The following is a 19681-nucleotide window of genomic DNA, read 5'->3' as shown; positions in this document are numbered from 1 at the left end:
GGAGGAAAAGGGAGTGGGGGGGGTAATTTAATATGGGGAAAAAAGTCTATGTATATTTAAAAGGAATAAACTCTTGTGACTATTGGGCAGCACCAGTCCTTTGTTATTTTTGATTGACAGATCCTGTTGTGTGGATTCGTCATCAATACGTTTACGCTGAATTCAGTGTCTTCATCGTTTGCATCGATATCAGGGCAAATGGACGAAGAATGTAATGGAGAGGTGAATCATAATCAATCGACACTGTCCAACTGTTGCGGAAATTTCTCTGCTGCTGATGGAGAATGAAATAGAGAACTTCTGCCGGCCGACAAGGTTTTACTTTCTTTGCAAAGAAAAGGTCAATCTTAACGGGAGTGATCCTTGCTGGAGAAAGACGCCGAGCATTTATACCTGAGCAACTCCCCTTTTGCATTCCTCCAATAGACAAGAGGTTTGCCTTTCCAGGTCATAGCTAGGCAGCACCCCTTTCGCATTCCTCCAATAGACAAAGACTCCACCTTTTCGGACGGTGCTTTCACACCTCTTTGTCCACTGTAAACATCGGGGAGCCAGCTGTTAAGTGCAGTCATGTACTGTTGATGTTATGATTATATCATTATCTGTGGCAGTAGTGCCACTTACAACTGTGTCTTTCTTATCTTTTTTCTTCATCCTCTTCCTGATTGATAACTCCTCTTCATTTTCCTTCAGCTTCATTTACAACTTGCAGAACGATAACTTCACACAGGTTAACGTGAGGTGATGTGGGGCCCCGTTAGGGAGGTTTCCTACTGAGATGTCATTGTTGTTTAAGGAGGACGGGGATGTGGCTGCTCACTGATGCATTTAGGTAACAGCCCTCAGGCTCCGAGTGTCGGGTGCCCCCTATCGGCTCGGGGCCCCAAGCAGTTGCCTGTTCATAAACTGCACGTCTACTCGTAGCGCAATGAAAGTGAGAAAGTGCGTTAAAAAAAATGTACGCGTTAATTCCACAAATTAATCATCCTGCGTTAATTTTGACAGCCCTACACAATACACAATATACAATACGCTGTTACACAAAGGACCTGGTATTCTGTGTGAGGCAGGTATGGGTGATGGGCAAATGTAGCTCTGAGACAGAGGTATTGAATTTACCATTACACCAACGAAGAGAAATGTGCTTTAGTGCCTCATGTTAACATCATAAGTATAAGAATATATTAATGTCGGCTAATAATCAAATCATTGATGTTCATGTAAATGTCATTACAACTGCTACATTTCAATGTACTAGACTCTTTCTGTCCTCTTTCAGATACAGTTGATCACCAGGGGGAAGATCAGTTAAGTACATTTTTATTTCTCTTATTAATTATTCAACAATTGTCCCTGTTAATTGGGGGAAGGTCAATTTTGTATTGCTTTGATTCCAAAATGTGATCTTGAGAAGAAACTGAGTATTACAGTTAAAAAAAAAAAAATGTAAAGTCAAATACAGTATATATCTGTTCTTATCTGTCGACTAATAGCAAAACAATCTTTTAGACCAAGATATGTTTCTACAACTGTTATTCCTCTAGAAACTCTTGTAGAATTGTGTGTCCATATGTTTTGACAAGAGCAAATTTGAAGGCATAAGGTTGGACCCTGGATTCTGATAACGCACACTAATGGTCACAAACAGAGTCCTGTTTGCAGATTATTCAAACATGAGCACATGAGGAAGCTTTAAGGTTCAGTTTGCTTCCTGCTGAAACCTCAGTGACTTAGAGCAGACCATTTTCAGATGGGGTTTGCTTATACACAAATAAATGCACAAATAAATACAGAAATAAATAAATACACACATAAATATAGAAATGCATAAATAAATAAATGTTTTATATTTATTTATACATTTATGTTCACCTTCATTTATTTCTGTTCACCTACATTTATTTATTTCTACATTTCTGTGTCCATATGTTAATGAGGTAGGAGGTCCTAACCTCAGTCAGACAGCATGATTGGTTACAGAAGTGTGCTCGATTCTGGTCTACTACTTCTGCCTTGTGGCGCTGATTTCTGTACAGGAATGTAGTAAGCAAGCAGCCCGCCCACTCAACTGCTCAATCTCTGGTTTAGTGATGGCATTTTTCGTAAGAGCGGTTGCTAATGAACTACGATCTTTAGCGAACGATTTAGAGAACCACGCAACAACCAACGATTATGTTCAGTTTCGTCTGGATCGAATAATGAATGACTTGGCTCAGCTCACCGCCGATCTGCCAGTGGCCTCCCCTGGGACGGCGCTACACTGGGGCTAGTATGGAGTTAGATTAATAAAGACACAAATCTAACTCCATAGGCTAGGGGGTGCTATAGCCCTAGGTGTGTAGCCTCAGTTAAGCCCCTCAAGCATTTTATTTTATATTTTATAAAATATATAATATATAAATGTATATATTTTTTAAAGGGAAAATAAGTAGTTTATAGTGCCATCTAGAGGAGAGGCTGAAATTTACAACAAAGACCTGCTGCTCTGCTCACCCCCTCCCTTCCCTGAGCGCTAAGGTATCCGCAGCTGGTCAAATGTCGTCCTCGTTGTCTTTCTCCGTGTCAGCAGATGAGGTTCGTGAGGTGAGGGAGAGGGCGAGCTACCGCGGCCGCAGCAGACGAAGCGGAGAGAGTGGAGGCGGGACTTCCGCTACAAGTAAAGAGACGCTTGTTTTGTTCTCTCGCGTTTGTCCTTACAGGCTCCAGTAGAAACATGGCGTCTCGCTGCTAACAGTGGCAATGCAACCGCGGTCTGTGGTCATGTTATTTTACATGACTCTTTGAAACACTACGAAAATGAAACAAAAACTATTATACAGCGACTAGACAATGCAGGAGCACATAATATGTATAAAAAAGTGGATTTTGGGTTATATAAACCCATAAATACTACACATTGTACATTTAAGTTAAAAACATTTTTTTAAAAAGTAGCCATTATGTTCCAATCCAATCCCCGCGTGCGTGTTTGTGCTGCGCCTGTACCCCATTGATGTGTGTGTGTGTGTGTGTGTGTGTGTTAGTGATGGGTCGGTCGCGAATGAAACGGCTCTTAGAGCCGGCTCTTTGAAGTGAACGACGGGAGCCGGCTCTTTCTTGGGAGCCGTGTTTTTTTTTGTTTTTTTTTGTCACTCTCTCTCTCTCTCTCTCTCTCTCTCTCTCTCTCTCTCTCTCTCTCTCTTTCTCTCACTTTTTTTCTCTTCGCACCGCACGTGATTGGTCAATATGCATGTGTGCCTTGTGTTTGTGCTGAGCAGCGGGGGGAGGGGCGGTAGTTACACTCGCAGCAGTAACACGAACAGAGCAGGAGGGAGAAAGAAGAGACAACATCGACACATTAGAAAAGGTATAGTAGATACCTTTACCATAGTAAGAAAATTAGTGACACCAGGAACCATTTGGAAACCATTTTAAAAGGAAAAAGTTGAAAATTGAAATAGTTAAAAGTTGAATTGTAAATAGTTGTTTTTGTATTTTATAATTTATTTTTTACATTTTATGTGGAGTGTATAAATAAAAGCATATTTATATAATAAACATATATGAATAAAAAGCACGTTTTTTTTTACTTAGTAATTAATTTGTGCATTAATTTTATATTGTATTGTTGATAAATTAATGAAAGCAACAAAACAACCTGAAGAGCCGCTTGGGAGCCGAAAGAGCCGGTTCTTTTTAGTGAGCCGAGCCGAAAGAGCCGGTTCTCTGAAAAGAGCCGGAATTTCCATCACTAGTGTGTGTGTGTGTGAGTGTGTGTGTGTGTGTGTGTGTGTGTGTGTGTGTGTGAGGGGACAAGGTCAGAGGAGGGGGGGTTAGAAGCTGTGCACGAAAAGGTTGATCCTGCTGATGCATGATGGTGCGCGCATTGCGGAGGACGAGTCACGGCCCGTTTTTGTGAATGGAACAGGTGAGGACGGGTCGGTAACCAGTGGACCTCGACAATCGACTCTAAAAATGTCTGCAAACCCCATCCCTATTGTGTATCATAGCTGCTTTTATTAAAAAAAACTGAACCTCCCGGTCGAGGCCATTGCACTGACTGGAGCTTATTTGCAACGTTACAGGTAGCACGACTCGGGATGGGAATCTTTGCTTTTGTCTGGCACTCCGATTTGACCAATCATGCTGTCTGACTGAGGTTAGGACCTTCTACCTCATTAACATATGGACACAGAAATACAGAAATAAATAAATGTAGATGAACAGAAATAAATAAATAAATAAATGTAGGTGAACATAAATGTAGAAATAAATATAAAGCATTTATTTATTTATTTATGCATTTCTATATTTATTTATTTATTTGTGTATTTATTTATTTATGTATGCATTTATTTGTGTATTTATTTATTTATTTATGCATTTATTGGTGCATTTATGTATTTATTCCTGTATTTATTTATGCATTTATTTATTTATGTATGCATTTATTTTTGTATTTATTTATTTATTTATTTATGCATTTATTTATTTATGCATTTATTTATTCCTGTATTTATTTATTTATTGATATGTCAGGTATGGTCCTCCATAATTCTCTGCTGCTGGTGAAGAATGAAATAGAGAACTTCTGCCGTCCGATAAGGATTTATTTTCTTTGCAAAGAAAAGGCCAATCTGCACAGGAGTAATCCTAGTTGGAGATAGACCCAGAGCATAGTGAGCCCTTCACATTTATACCTGAGCAACTCCCCTTTCGCGTTCCTCCAATAGACAAGGGAGTCTGCCTTTCCAGGCCGTGTTCTCACACCTCTTTGTCTACTGTAGGTATCGGGGACCCGACTCCCTGCAGGTGTTTTAATCTAGTCACAAAAACATCATTGGTCATTGATTTATAAATCCAACTTAATTCAATCCATAAATAACTGTATCATAGCTCAGCCGATTGTCTGAGAGTTCATATGTCAATATCATGTTATAATGAAAACATGGCCCACGACCTCACTGTCTTTTAAACACAGTGTGTAGCTGAGGCACAGCTGCCAGTGAGGTAATATAATATAATATATGTTTGCTAGCGATGTTTTTTATAACGGTAATAATAAGACATTTGGTCATAATTATCCCATTATTAAATGTATCATATACAACATATTACATATATAAATACGCTACAAATGGCAGTGGCCGAAACGGCTCCTGGTACGGATTTTAATTACAGTTGTCCACTGTTATTTATGTAATTTAAAATAAATCTCTGTTTTTGATATTAATACACTCATTTTTCATTATAAATAGTATTATTAAATACACATATGATATCATGATGCAAAATTGAGAAAAGTTGTTTTTTTCCCACTTTTTGTTCTATAGGCCGGCCCCCTCTTGACCACAATAGATGCTCATTGGCCCCCAGGTCATTTGAGTTTGAGACCCCTGTCTTATACTCTTCGTCTAAATGACATCAACCAGAGTGTGGGCAGCACCGTCGATGGCCTGGCTCAGCACTGACACATGGTAGTGCACTTTTTCCCAATCCCTTGACTGATTTGATAACGCCGCCGCGGCAAAGGCATCAGCCAGACCTGGGAAGGTCGGTTTGCTGGCGCTGCTGGAGGCCCAGATAACATGCCTGTGTGAGAGAGAGAGGAAAACACTGACTGGACCCGTTTCTCCTATTACCTTCACAACAATAAACTACGCTTATTTCTAAGCAATGTAAAGACATCACCCTCTTACCTGTATGCATATTTATTAGGGAAGGCCAGAGGGTCCAGGAAAGCTCTGTCCAGCAGCATGAGCTGGTCATTGATTCTTCTGGCCTTCAGTGGTCTGAGAAAGACATGATGAGCGAGGCAGATCATATATTTACACATCCATATATATATATATATATATATATATATATATATGCAATACTTGCATAAGTACTATGAATATTTTTTGTGCCACATTGTGTCACGTCACAACCACACATTTAAATGTATTATATTGGGGTTTTATGAAAGAGACCAGTGCAAAATAGTGCATTATTTAGAAGTTAGGGGAAAATATTACATGGTCATTTTTTTTTTTGTAATAATAATGTGTGTGTGTGTGTGTGTGTGTGTGTGTGTGTGTGCGTGTGTGTGTGTGTGTGTGCGTGCGTGCGTGCGTGCGTGCGTGCGTGTGCGCTCTTACGTTTCATTAGCCAGGTCTGACTTATGAATCACCTGGTCCAGGTGAGCGGCTGCACGACGAAAGTTGGCCACTGCAAATTTTAACGGCTCTAAAACAAGACACAAGTCATTGTAACAATGTTCCCACCATCTCTGATCTCCTGTAGCTGCTAATTCAGTCCTGTGTTAATAGTTGAAGGCAGTTTACATTTTTATCTGCCCCAGCTGAAATTGTGTGGTAAAGAACATTGGAATGGCAATATATTTTTTGTCTACATATATATATATATATCTATATTTTTGATTTGTGTGTTATAACTTTTGGTGCAAATTGTTGGTTGACATTTTAATTTAAAGGTGCATTATGTAATAAATCTACTAGCCGTAAAATACTCTTAATATGTCACAGAGACTCAGGAATAATGTTCATATAACAAACTGAACTCACCAACAACAACAGCCAAAACATTTGCATTAAAAAATATATTTTGCTGAGCGCAAATTATGTTTATGTTTTGAAATCATGTTTTGGCATGTGGCGCCACCTACCACCATCTACCAATCATTGCAGTCAGTAGAGTCCCAGCTGCTAAGCAACCACGGGTTGCCAGTTACGTCTGAGCTACAATGGCGGAGAAAACGAAACCTAAAAGACCTCTGTATTTTGAGTTTGAGTGTAGTAACTGTTTTTGGCCACATTCTTACATATTGTGCCTTTAAGCTGCAGTACAGCTTTTGGAGATTTTACTTTAAACGATGTAACATTGGACTTGGACAACAACCCCGGGAATTTAACCTCTGTAAAAGGTGTATGAGTGTCTTGCAATGTATTGATTTTTGCAGAAATGCTGCATCGTGATATCGTTCTCGTTCTTGGGACCATGTATCACCATTTGTTTCATTTCATATCGTGAGTTACCCTGCGATTTCCACTCCTAAATAAGATGATAGTGTAAAACATAAAACCAGAAGAAACGTATTTACCTGCCATACATTTCTATCACTGGATTTAGTGTACAACATTATTTCCCTTGCTTCAGTTCAAACTGTCCTTACCCATGGATATATTCTTAGCTTTCAGCTGATGTTCATATAAGGTCAGTGCAGAGCTGAGGTATTCCTCCAGACTCTCTGCATAGTCACTGCAGTTTAAAGGCAGCACCAGGCTGTCAGCCAGTCGGATCAACACATTTCCTGCTGTCCTGGCGATCGCTTGATGACTTAAGAACCCTGAGAGGAAACAATGAAGTGGGACCATTATTTATTAGTGATTGGTGATTTATAGTATTCATTATACCTGCATGTATAGTACATGAATAATTGATGAGTGAGACAGCATTACTCGCCAGGATCGATGAACTTTGAGGCGTAGTCAAAGGTGTCGTATGCTGTGTGGTACGCAGGGTATATACGAGCATTTGTCTTACTCTGTATGAGAGAAATGTCAATATCATAAGAGTCACATGTCTACTGAAATTAGCTCACTTCAATTCTGAATTATTATTATTATTGTTATTACTAATAAAAATTATTAATTAATCTATTCTAATTACTTATTATATATATATTTATATATATATTGGGTTTTTATACATATATATATATAAAAAAAGAAAGAAAAGCTTTAATTTATTGAAACAAAAAGAGGAGGAGAAAAACAGAGTTCGAGTTGAGTCTCAATTATCTCCTGTAGGACTGATACTGTATATAGCGTCTATATTGACATACTCGTCCTCTCACTCTTTTTTTCTCGAACAGGATTTGTGCAGAAAACTGAATATAGATAATAGCATTCACCATTAGCATGGTCTATTACCAAAGTCATACAATGTTATATGGCCCACATACTTCATCTGGGCGGAAAAGTCAACCCATACCACATCTGTGACTCGATTAGTTTACAAGAGATTCTCTTGACAAAAATCTGTCAAATCAAAAAGCAATGAGTTTTTATTTACCCTGTCGTACGTGTAGGAAAGATCCATTGAAGCGATCCCAAGGTAATGGACAAAGGCAGCGTAATCGCTTCCTGCACCTGATAGGTATCCCACCCTAAACAAGGACAGAACAGACGGAAAACAAGAACCATCAGTTTATTGGTATATTGCATTGTTTATTCCTGTTTTCCCAGGATGCAATGTAAGACAGATTTAAAAGTAACTGCAGTTCCTTACTTGGGGATCGTACCACGGGCTGGGCTTGTCCTGTTGCTGTATCGTATCCAGTTGTCGTACACGGACATGGAGTCCATTCCAGGTGCATTAACCTGTAGAACAAAGACACGGTCACCTAACTAAATCCTGGTGAAACTAAGATGCTGCGTAGAAAAGCTTGAGAGTTCACCTGTTTGGCGGCCGTGAAGAGGATGTTCTGCACGGACGGCATCCCTGAGGCTCTGAGGGTGGCATTAGCTTAGGAGGAGAAGATGAACAAAGTGAAACCTAGGACTGAGTTACTGAGAGATGTTTCTTATTATCTTAACGTCAGGTATTGTGCTGATAGATGTGCTTCTTACCAAAAACAGCTATATCCACATTGATGTACGCAACGGTGCGTTCACTGAGCTTGGTGAAGTATTGCTAGAAAAAAAAAGACACGTTCAAGGTAAGATTGTCCTTTATAGTGTAGTTTTCATGATGTCATAACTACGATATCATCATATTTTTGTGCCCCATCTACTGTATGTTTCAGGTTGTGTTCATCCATCCATCCATCCCTCCATTATCTACCGCTTTATCCTCCACCAGAGGGTTGCGAGGGGTGCTGTGCCTATCTCAGCTGACATTGGGCGATAGGTGGGGTACACCTTGAACAGTTCGCCAGTCCATCACAGGGCCACATATAGAGACAACCAACTATTCACTCACACTCTCACACCTACGGTCAATTTAGAGTGACCAATTTACCTAATCCCCAAATCGCGTGTATTTGGACTGTGGGAGGAAGCCGGAGAACCCGGAGAAAACCCATGCACACACGGGGAGAACATGCAAACTCCTTGCAGAAAGGCCCTTGTTCCGAAGTTGTTCCAAACGGGGCTCAAACCCAGGAACCCAGGTCTTCTTGCTGCAAAGGCAAGAGTGCTAATCACTACACCAACCGTGGGCCCAGGTTGTGTTCAAACAAATCCATTTTTGAAATAGGTACCATGTCATTTTCTAACTTCATTGTGACTCCATGGTGTCATGTCTTTCTGCTCTGACCTCCTTGTTTGTTGAGCTCCAAAAGTTAATCATCTGACAATTCCCTCCCTCAGCAATAAACCCTTGAAGGACTTCTTAAGTCACCTCTGTGTATTCTGCCGACCCAATAAGGCCAAACTCTTCTGCTCCCCAGCTTCCAAAGATAATAGACCTGCGTGGCCTCCATTTTCCTGCCACACAGAGGAACATACTTTAGTTCTTAAATCCACCACCATACACAGAGCGGTCAGAAGCTATGACTCATCCTCACCCTGCTTCACCATTGCGCCCAACACTCTGCTCAGTTCCAACATGACTGACGTCCCACTGCTCGGGTCAATAGCACCGTGAACCCAGCTGTCCCTGTGGTTCCCATAGATCACATACCTATCTGTGGACACAAAGACACACACAGAGAGAGAGGCTGCAGGTTAATAAAAGTAATATCAGATGAATTTTTGGTTCCTGGTACTCATCTCACCTGGCTCGACGCTACCTCTGATCACTCCCATCACATTGGATGAGTTCTTTACCTCCTCGTGGTTGAAGACATCGATTTTCACGTCACTGCAACAGAAGAGTTATGGTTAGAGATGTGAGGCAAAACTCACACATACTGTACATATTCATACACACACCTGTTGTTAAAAAGTGATGTGTGTTTGAACCCTGGACCACCAAAGTTGTAGGTGCAGTTGAATGCTCCCTGCCATGCAGCTGGAGCTGCTTCTCCCCCGAGCTGACTGGAAGGACCAAAGAAGTAGGAAAGGGGTTCAGATTAACTCACTTTTGTTTGTGTCAGTGACGCAAATCAACAAGTTGGTTTCATCACAGACCAGATTAAAGCGTAGGCATCCTCAAATCCAATTGGTTGAATTGGGATCGGAGGGATTCCTGTGATGTTCTCAGCTGGAATTCTGTATGTTTCATCTATGAAAACAAGGTTTCGGAGAATTTTTTATGGAAGCGTTAAGAATAGTGAGGTGAGGAGATTGGATGTTATGTGGAGCTGGTGTACCATTTTTACCTTTGGCAGCCAGGTAGGGGGTGAGTAAGTCTCCAAAGTCTGTGTTAAAGGATCCTCTTTCCACACCAGAAGGTGGCAGGTACCAGGAGTAAGGATAAGTCTGGTCGATGTCTGACATAAGACCATCATTGATGTCCAGAGGGTCTGTGTAGACAAGCACACCAAGGACGCCATAGGGTGCGGCATTGATGGCCTGAATGAGACACATATGCACTCAATATGTGAACAATACATCATTGCATGGACTAAATCCACACTCACTGGGAGCTTTATTAGATGCATCTGTTTAACTTGATGTTAATGCCAATATCTAAACAGCCAACTACGAAAGGAACTCAGTGCATTGAGGCACATGGTCAAGACGACCTGCTGGTTCAAACCCAGCATCAGAAAGATGATCTATCTATCTATCTATCTATCTATCTATCTATCTATCTATCTATCTATCTATCTATCTATCTATCTATCTATCTATCTATCTATCTATCTATCTATCTATCTATCTATCTATCTATCTATCTATCTATCTATCTATCTATCTATCCTTGGTATACTTCCACGCACCGCGTACACGTGCATCCCAGATTTTGGAACAGAGCGCAAAGATCACGTTCGTGGACAGCGCATGCATGTACTGAAAATCCCATTCATTGGTGGGTGCAGTATCATTCTCTCTTCTTCTTTGGTCGGAATGTGTCCTATTCCCTGTGTCCAGGCTTGTGCCGCCACCCAATGGTGAAGTGGGATACTACAGGACCCTGACATGCGAGTATGTGCGCAGAAGTGAACCAGGGCCTTAAGGTGAATTTGATTTGGGGGGCCCCCTCCCACCACCTTGGAGTAGCCAGTGATTGACTATCAGTAACACTATAAATTGCATTCAATGTAGTTGTTATTTACACCAAACCAGTGACACACTAAAGTGAAGCACTAAATGTGGTGGTACTGAACTTAATTAACCAAATGGATAAAACTACAAACATCTATGTTCACTTCTGCCTTGGGTCAGCAGTGCCTTATAGTCTTTTTTGTTGCATGTTAATGCTCAACTGTTGCACTTTGGAAGGTCATTGCATCAAGTGGCACATTTTATGTGAAGATGACAATAAAATTTGACTCAGTTAGCAATTAACATATTTATCTTTTCAATAAACCCATCCCGACATTCCCAATCGGAAACTTTCCAACAAAACCGCAGTTTTACTGGTGCCCATTAAATTATCATGTGACACACACACGCTCATCCAACCCTTTAATGTGATTTCATCACTTATGCTGCTTGAATTCCAAAAAAACACACCAATAAAAAACAATCCATTAAGGTTGAAACACACCGAGATGACACCACAGCGTTTGGTCTTGAGTGACCCCTGCCAACACTTGATAAGAGTTTAACTTAAATACTCTTCAAAGAACTATATAATTCATAAGTCCCATGTTTTGCAGAAATGTAAAATGCCGACGTCTTTGTGGAAAGACGAGGCTGCAAATACATGCACAGCTCCAGTCAATCAAGACTTATTAGATTTAGGAAGCTTTGCTTTGTTATATTTTACCCAGGGAAAAAAAGGATAATAATCATGTCAGCATTACTCACTCTAGCTGCTCTCCCTGCTCCGCCGTATCTGGTGATAGCAACGGTTCCTCTCAGGTCGACTGTTTGGTTCAGCAGCTGGTAGTCGCTTGGTTTTCCCTGGTTGGCATAAACCAGTTTCCCCTAAAACCCAAATCAAACATCAATGTTATAGCAATAACAGTGACACAGGAAGAATTTTTTCGTGAATTGACACCAGGAATGGGTCATTATCTTTACATCACATAATATCTACAATAATATCTACTGTTATATGCAAAATTAATATATTTCAATAGATTCTTGTCGGGTTTTTTAATACTGTATTTATAATTCAGACTAACAAAAAGCTGCACCTCCTTATCTTATTATTCTCCACCATCTAGTGTAGATGCTACAGTTAGAAATACAGTTACATATCAACCTGTCTTTGTCTTATTGTTGTTACTGATTAGACATATAAAAAAGTCATAAAGCACAATCCCATAATATTGGTCTGTTTTTATATTTATGTTTTTAATTATGTTCTATCGGCATGACTGATCTTGATTGGTGGGGTTGAAATGCCGCTCTTTCTTGATGACCTAAAATACTTTGATCTCCAGGTTGTTGTTTTTTACATAATGTTCCCTAATTCTGCTGGTTTTTCCTCATATTTACACCCTATTTATTATTTTTATTACGTTTTAGTACTTACTCGTATTTTTATTACTGTATTACTGTTAAATGGATGAACGCTCCTCAAGCGTAGGCTCTCCAAACATTTAGTTGCACCATGTCTGCTCACCTTCACACTTTTAACTTCCAGTCACAACATTTCAGCAGCTGATTTTCTGTTGCCTTAACTCTTCAAACAAACTTATAGATAATGAAGAGTAACAAGAGATCGAAGGATTGTACCAATGCCCATATGTTCTGTAAATTCATGTTTGCTGAGAGGATTTCACAGAAATTCCAATGACGAGGAAGATGAATTTACACAGATGTAACAATTTCTGATTAGCCAATTACTATAAATCCAGTGGGTGATCATTAATAGAGCTTCAAACAGAGATTTTCTTTACCTTTGCATGTCCTGCAGGAGAGTATGCAGCATATGGCTGAACCACCTCTGGATCTTCCTGCTCTGGATAGTAAGGCTTCTCTTTCTCTCTGGCAGAGTGCAGCACAGTGTCAGATGGACTCACTGAAATTAAAAAGTCACTGTGAGTCTTCTCCGAGTTATTCAGAAACAAGGTTTGAGTCTGTCATGTAATTTAATTTTAAAGAAACAAATGACTTGAGTGATGAAGCAGTGTAATCGAAAACATGAGCTTTTCATGAAGGGATTCTGGATTTAATATTCCTTGGATTTACAGATAGATTAAATCCAATTTTGTTGCCGTAATTTATACTGTCTTCTGTGGTCCTATACATATGATATTTTAACTGAACTCGTGGCCGTAAGTGCTTAGTACGGTGGCCCTCAAAAAAAACACAAACGCAAATCAAAAAACACAAACGCAATTAAAAACACAAATGCAAATCACAAAACACAAAAACATAAACTCAAAACGGAAACACAAATCACACAACGCAAAAACAAAAGCGTTTTTGATTTGCGTTGTGTTTTGTGATTTGCGTTTGTGTTTTTGATTTGCGTTTGTGTTTTTTGATTTGCGTTTGTGTTTTGCACCTCAGGGCCACCGTAGCTTAGTGACGTTCGGTCTAACACGTCAATCAATCTGCTTACTCACCTACAGTAACCTTATTGGGGTTTTTGGGGTCAGGGAAGGACAAGTAGACCATGTACTCTTCCCTCCAGGCCTGGTCCAGACCTGTTTCAGCATCCTGCCATCTCTTCAGCATAAACTTCACTGTCTCCTCATCTCCAGCTGTCGTGGCCATGTGAGGTACTTTTGTCAACACCCTTGGGTAAGAAGATAAACCCATGATTTGCACATCTTTTTCTTATCATACAAAATTATGAAAAAGTTCAACTGAGTGACTCAACAGAATCCTAACACGATGACTCCTGTACTCACCGCAAGTTTTCCTGAATCTGCATGTTGTCCACCTCAGACAGGAACTTCTCGATGAGACTCTCGTCCACATCCTTTGCCACATCTTTCACCCAAGACGGTGAGCTGCTGCTACTCTGGGTAATAGCAAAGTGGCCGATGAGGATCCCTGTGACGAGCATGGCAGCGCCACACAAAAGTCCAAGTAACACCTGCTTTATCATATTTCTCTCTGCGATCAGCACCTCGGTGATATAGTTCTGTAACGCCTGTTTGAATCCTGTTTCTGACACAGAGCTTTTTCTTTAAATTTGTTGTTTAAGAAACAATCACATCGGAGACAATGATCAAAAGTGATTCTAAAATGATCGGTACTGCAGCAGAGCAGCTGCTGAAGTGCACTCCATAAGAATAAGGTAATATCACTGCAAGGTTTACTCATTACTGTTTGAAGATGGGATGGACTTTAAACCTTTGTGTGTGTTCACTACTCTTGCGGCGTTCTCTCGCGATACACATTTAAATCCTCGGATGTAATTAATTAATTAATTTAGTCAATGATAAAATAAAATAAATAATATCACATAGGTTTCATTTAAAAATAATTCAATTCAATTCAATTTTATTTAATTAAATAAATACAAATAAAATGTCATTAAATTAAATAAATACATTTTTAAAAACATATGAAATAAAATAAATAAATAAAATAATAATTCAAATAATCTCAAATTATACAAATCCAATTTCCAGAAAAAATGGCACACTTTCTTGAAATGCTATAAAAACTAACATTTGTCCTTCGTTAAATCACTTTTATCAGATAAAAGAACAAAGAAAATGCTATCACTGGTTTCACTGACAAACTTAATTGTGTTTTGCATCTGCAGCTACTGCCTTTAGATACCGAGGAGGAGCCGCTGCAACAGTGTCAAGTTTTCAGAGAAATAAGCTCTGAGATTCCCTCCATGGTCCTGTAGGAGGACAGATGTCATGCAACTTTAGCATCTACAGTCTGAGTAAATGGTCTGGTTGGATCAGTAAACGGTGGGACTTTCACAATAACCCCGACACAAGCGTGTTAAAGTGTAACTGTGACCCTCAAAGTTAAAGGCAAACCAAAATTGATTGTCTTTGCGAACAGGAACACTGAAAAGTGCGTTTGAGAGATCGACAACAGACAATACAAATGACTTTTTAGCATTCTGTGACAAAATCATGTAAGGATGTGAGACATATGGCTGCTCTGCAGTATTCACAGCCTGCAAATCCTGTACAAAAAGCTATTCTGTGGGCTGGCCTTCATCTCTTCATTCAACAGGGAAAATTGGTGTGCACATGGGAGAGTTTTCAGGGTCACAATTTTTAATAAGTTCAACATCATATTCGTGTTTTGCCCACAATGATTGTGGGACTTTTATCAATTCAGTAATGGCATTTGCTTCCTCTTGTGAGAGAAATTAAATTAATTTTGCTTGGAATCAGATGTAGTGAGTGTACGTTCCGTGTCAGTTTGTATGCAGCTTGTATGCAAAGTCACAAGACGCAGTATACAGCAAGCCAGGTGTATCAGCCGATCATTTAGAAGCTTTTGAATCCCAAATCGTTCCACTCACTGTGCTCATGTCGAGAAAGTGAGATGTGTGGTGCTGAATCAGTACTTCAAAACAGAGACATCTGTGGTGGTGTAAGATCAACGAGGCAATCAGCGATGGAAGACTTCACCCCATTCATGCAACAAGCCTCTGGCGGCCTCTGTTGGTCATATTGGCTAGTGTAAATGAAACAGACAGACAGACAGACCCATAAATATTGTATAGCAGTTGTGTCACACAGCTCCATTCATTAGTTTCCATTCATACACATACGGTACAGAGGCTCACACACTCCCCCCCTGTCTCACTGGTTTTCTGGGAGGGAAATACAGTGTAAAAAAACACACACTGAAAAAAGATGGATGTGAAGAGGAAATCTGAAGACTGACATTGAAAACTACATTATTCAATGCCAATACTTTTTTTTTCAGTGTCAATACAACTTTTATTAATGTCACATTTTATTTTCACTGCCAAAAATTGTAATTATAATGCCAAATTCTGTTATCAATGCCAACTATTAATGTCAGGGTTCTGTCCCCATAATTTGAGAGGAGAGGCACGGAAACCTACAGTGGCCCTGAGGTGCAAAACACAGACACCCATCTCAAAACGCAAATCAAAAATCACAAATGCAGAAAACACAAAAACAGTAACTCAAAACGCAATGCAAATCAAAAAACACACACAAAACTTGTTTTTGTGTTTTCTGCTTTTGCGTTTGTGTTTTTTGATTTGCGTTTTGAGATTTGTGTTTGTGTTTTGTGATTTGCATTTGTGTTTTGTGATTTGCATTTGTGTTTTGCACCTCAGGGCCACCGTAGAAACCCCTCACGTACCCCTGCCATCCCGATGAAATCTCACTCTGAACCTACTAGAAAACTTGAGAGCCCTGTGTAGGTCAATGGTGAATGCCTTGAATGTGCTTCTACGAGCAGTGTCTGGTACTAAGCTACACATGAATGTGTATGTTGAGATAAACCAAAAAAAGAAACATATGAGAACAAACATTATTTTCCATGACAGGGTTACATTTAGAAATTAAAACGGATGATTGGTTAAGATCAGGGAAGTAAATCAGGGTTATCCAATCAGAGGAGGAGAGGAAATTAATGAAGGGCTATTATATGCTGATGATGCGGTTATTTGGAGAAGAGGACGTAATATTTCTCACATTACTAATAAAATTCAGAAAGATTTAGATATCCTAGAACAATGGGGACTGGATTGGGGTTTCAAATTCTCAACTCAAAAATCTCAAGTTGTATACTTTACAAGAAAGAAAGTTCCAGAAAAATATGAAGTTACATTATACAAGCAAACACTGGAAAGAGGGATGGAATTTAGATACTTAGGAATGTGGTTGGACAGCACACTCACATGGAAACACCACATTGATTATGTTGAAACAATATACAAAAAGTTCTTAACTTGATGAGGATGATTTCTGGTCTATGCTGGGATGCAGATAGGCAATCTCTGATGAACATTTACATGGCTCTAATAAGATCCAGCATTGACTATGGTTGCATATTGTACAGTTCAGCTTGCAAAACATCCATTCAGAAATTGGACAGAATTCAATTTAAAGCACTAAGAATAGCTTTAGGAGCTATTAAAACAACTCCCACAAGTGCGCTTCTGGTAGAAGCAGAGGAGTCCCCACTCAGGATAAGATTCAACAAACTTGCCTTAACATACTGGGTTAGACTGCAGGGAAGCATCAACAATCCAGCTCTCTCTGTTCTAAACGACTGCTGGGAATACCATAAACAAGCAAAGGGTTTTGGATGGAATATTAAGGATACTGCTATCCAATATGGAATTAAAGACCTAAAGTTCAGCCCTGCACTGGCATTAAGTAGTGTTCCTCCATGGATCCTTACAGAACCTGAAGTCAATATTGACCTTCTTGAAAACAAAAAAGATCATCCAGAACCTCAAGATTTTGCAATATTTTGTAAACATTATCTAACCTCTTCATATTATGGATATTTACACATTTTCACAGACGGGTCAAAAGATTCACAAAATGGTCAGTGTGGCATAGGAATTTATATTCCAAAATTTAAGAAAACATATGGACACAGACTAAACAACTTTTTATCAATATACTCAGTAGAAATGACAGGTATTGTAACAGCATTAAGATGGATTGAAGAAGTCAAACCTTAAGTCAGTCATATGTTCAGACTCCATGGCAGTACTGCAAAGTTTTATGTCTGGAAATTCTATAAGAGAAGACCTAGTTATTGAAGTGAAACACCTATTAACTAATACCAGAAATCTTGGAATCACAGTCCAATTTTGTTGGGATACAGCTCATATTGGGATCAAAGGTAATGAAGTAGCTGACAAAATAGCCAAAAAAGCAAGTAAACTTGATCACATAACAATTCATATTCCATTGGGGAAAGGAGAAGGAAAAGCTATATTTAAAATTGAGAGTATGAAAAGATGGTGAGAAGAGTGGGAGGCTGATTGCAATGGTAGACAATATTTCAAGGTTCAGAGTCAGGTTGGGGGGAGAAGAATTACAACAATGGGGTTAGACAGAAGAACAGAAGTAGTGTACACAAGACTGAGACTAGGGCACACAGGCCTTAATTCAACCCTGCAGATATTAGGGAAAAGTGATGGTCTATGTATCGAATGTAAAATTAAGGAAAATGTTGAGCATGTATTAATGTACTGTACAAAATATCATGTTTTCAGACAGGAATGGAATGAACAGAAAGTAGAAACAGGAATACACAACATACTAGAAGAACAAGGTATGCAGAGGAAAATAATTAAAGCCCTTATCAGTTACTTAAAGAATACAAGATTAATGGAAATAATTTAGGTAGATTTATTTGCCTATTTTTTTTATAAATCAATTAATTCATTGATTGATTGTATATATATATATATATATATGTATATATATATATATATATTATTATTATTTTTTTTTATTATTATTATTACTGTACTTAGTTATTTATTTATTATCTATTTTCTCCTTACAAAAATGAGAATGTGAGTCGATCCCATCCAGTCCCTTAACACACTCCTGTACAGTAGGTGGCGGTATACGCAAATAAAAGCTGTAACCCGCCATGAATAAGAAAAAGAAGAAGAAGAAAAGGAGGAGAGGGGCGGGACTTTACCAATGTTTGACAACACGGTACTTCCTGCGCACACGTTTTTGTCGTGTCTTATTCCTTATGTCTTATTACTTTCGCTTAGTTTTACAACCACAGTGACAAACTATCGGATATCATACTGGTTGTGTCCTGAATCGCATTTTAGTTTTGGTTCCGAACCGGAACTCGTGACGTAGCTACAGGCGTGCATGAAACTAAAATTAAATTTAACTGACATTCAGGGGGATTGTCGCCTGTTGTGTCTCCCATCATGCACTTCAACTGTGTTCTATTTCACTTTCACTCTTAAGAAGACGACGCAAGGTAAGCGAATAGAAATATTGATAAAATATCGATGATCCATGATCAGAGCTAAATATTACAGCACACGAAACGTCTCATATGTTGATAGACTGCTTATGGTGGATGAGTTATTATCGAGTTAATGAGTGTAAAGTGGATTCTGTCTTTGTGCGTTGTGCTGAGACATGTGGAAGGGCAGTAGGCTAAATTAAAAGGCCACCAGTGGGGCAAACTACTACTACTAATATTATTCCCCCACATTCTCACTCACCTGTGTATAAAAACTGTCCTGTGCTTCCATTAAATCAAAAACCAGGTTAATTTGTTTTTTTTTGTTTTTGGTACTTAAACTAAATACTTTTACATGATGTTTTTGTTGAACAAATGCTGAGGCAGTAATGGTCACAGTAGCTCAGAGTCACATAGAAGGTCACAGAGGTGGACGAGAGTTCTGATCCAATAGATAAGGCTATTCAACTAAAATTTCCAGAGGGCCAGCTTTTCAGAAGGCTGTCCAGCCAGTGGGCCGATCAACCCCTGTACTACTATTTTGTGTTGCATGTACAGTATACGGATACAAAATGTTATAAATTATTTAGCACTAGTTTTGTGCATAAAAGGTAAGTAACAATACCACCAACATTCAGGTACAATACAATTTGCGTATAGTGCAAAAAGGTTACAGTTACAGTACCACCAACATTCGGGTATAACAGTCACAATTGGCTCTTACAAAATTAGAGGTAACAATATAAACAACATTAAGGTGCAATCAC

The 19681-nt window shown here is 39.1% G+C and overlaps 1 protein-coding gene across 1 annotated transcript; it reads right to left on the bottom strand.

The window, feature by feature from the left end:
* Positions 1 to 5393: 5393 nt before the first annotated feature.
* On the bottom strand, positions 5394 to 14103 carry naaladl1 (N-acetylated alpha-linked acidic dipeptidase like 1; the record flags this gene model as incomplete). The annotated part of the gene is made up of 19 exons (XM_083904447.1): positions 5394 to 5571; positions 5679 to 5771; positions 6120 to 6207; positions 7154 to 7327; positions 7444 to 7525; positions 8056 to 8149; positions 8272 to 8363; positions 8441 to 8508; positions 8613 to 8676; positions 9385 to 9470; positions 9551 to 9670; positions 9761 to 9846; positions 9918 to 10018; positions 10112 to 10209; positions 10307 to 10499; positions 11904 to 12023; positions 12944 to 13065; positions 13616 to 13788; positions 13904 to 14103. The coding sequence occupies 19 exons, from the start codon at positions 14101 to 14103 to the stop codon at positions 5394 to 5396; spliced, it is 2232 nt and encodes a 743-aa protein (XP_083760573.1).
* Positions 14104 to 19681: the final 5578 nt, after the last annotated feature.

This window comes from Microchirus variegatus (genome assembly GCF_963457635.1).
Source record: "Microchirus variegatus genome assembly, chromosome: 18".
NCBI classification, from domain to species: Eukaryota; Metazoa; Chordata; class Actinopteri; order Pleuronectiformes; family Soleidae; genus Microchirus; species Microchirus variegatus.
Note: the sequence above shows the minus strand (reverse complement) of the source record. Positions and strands in the feature narration are given on the sequence as shown.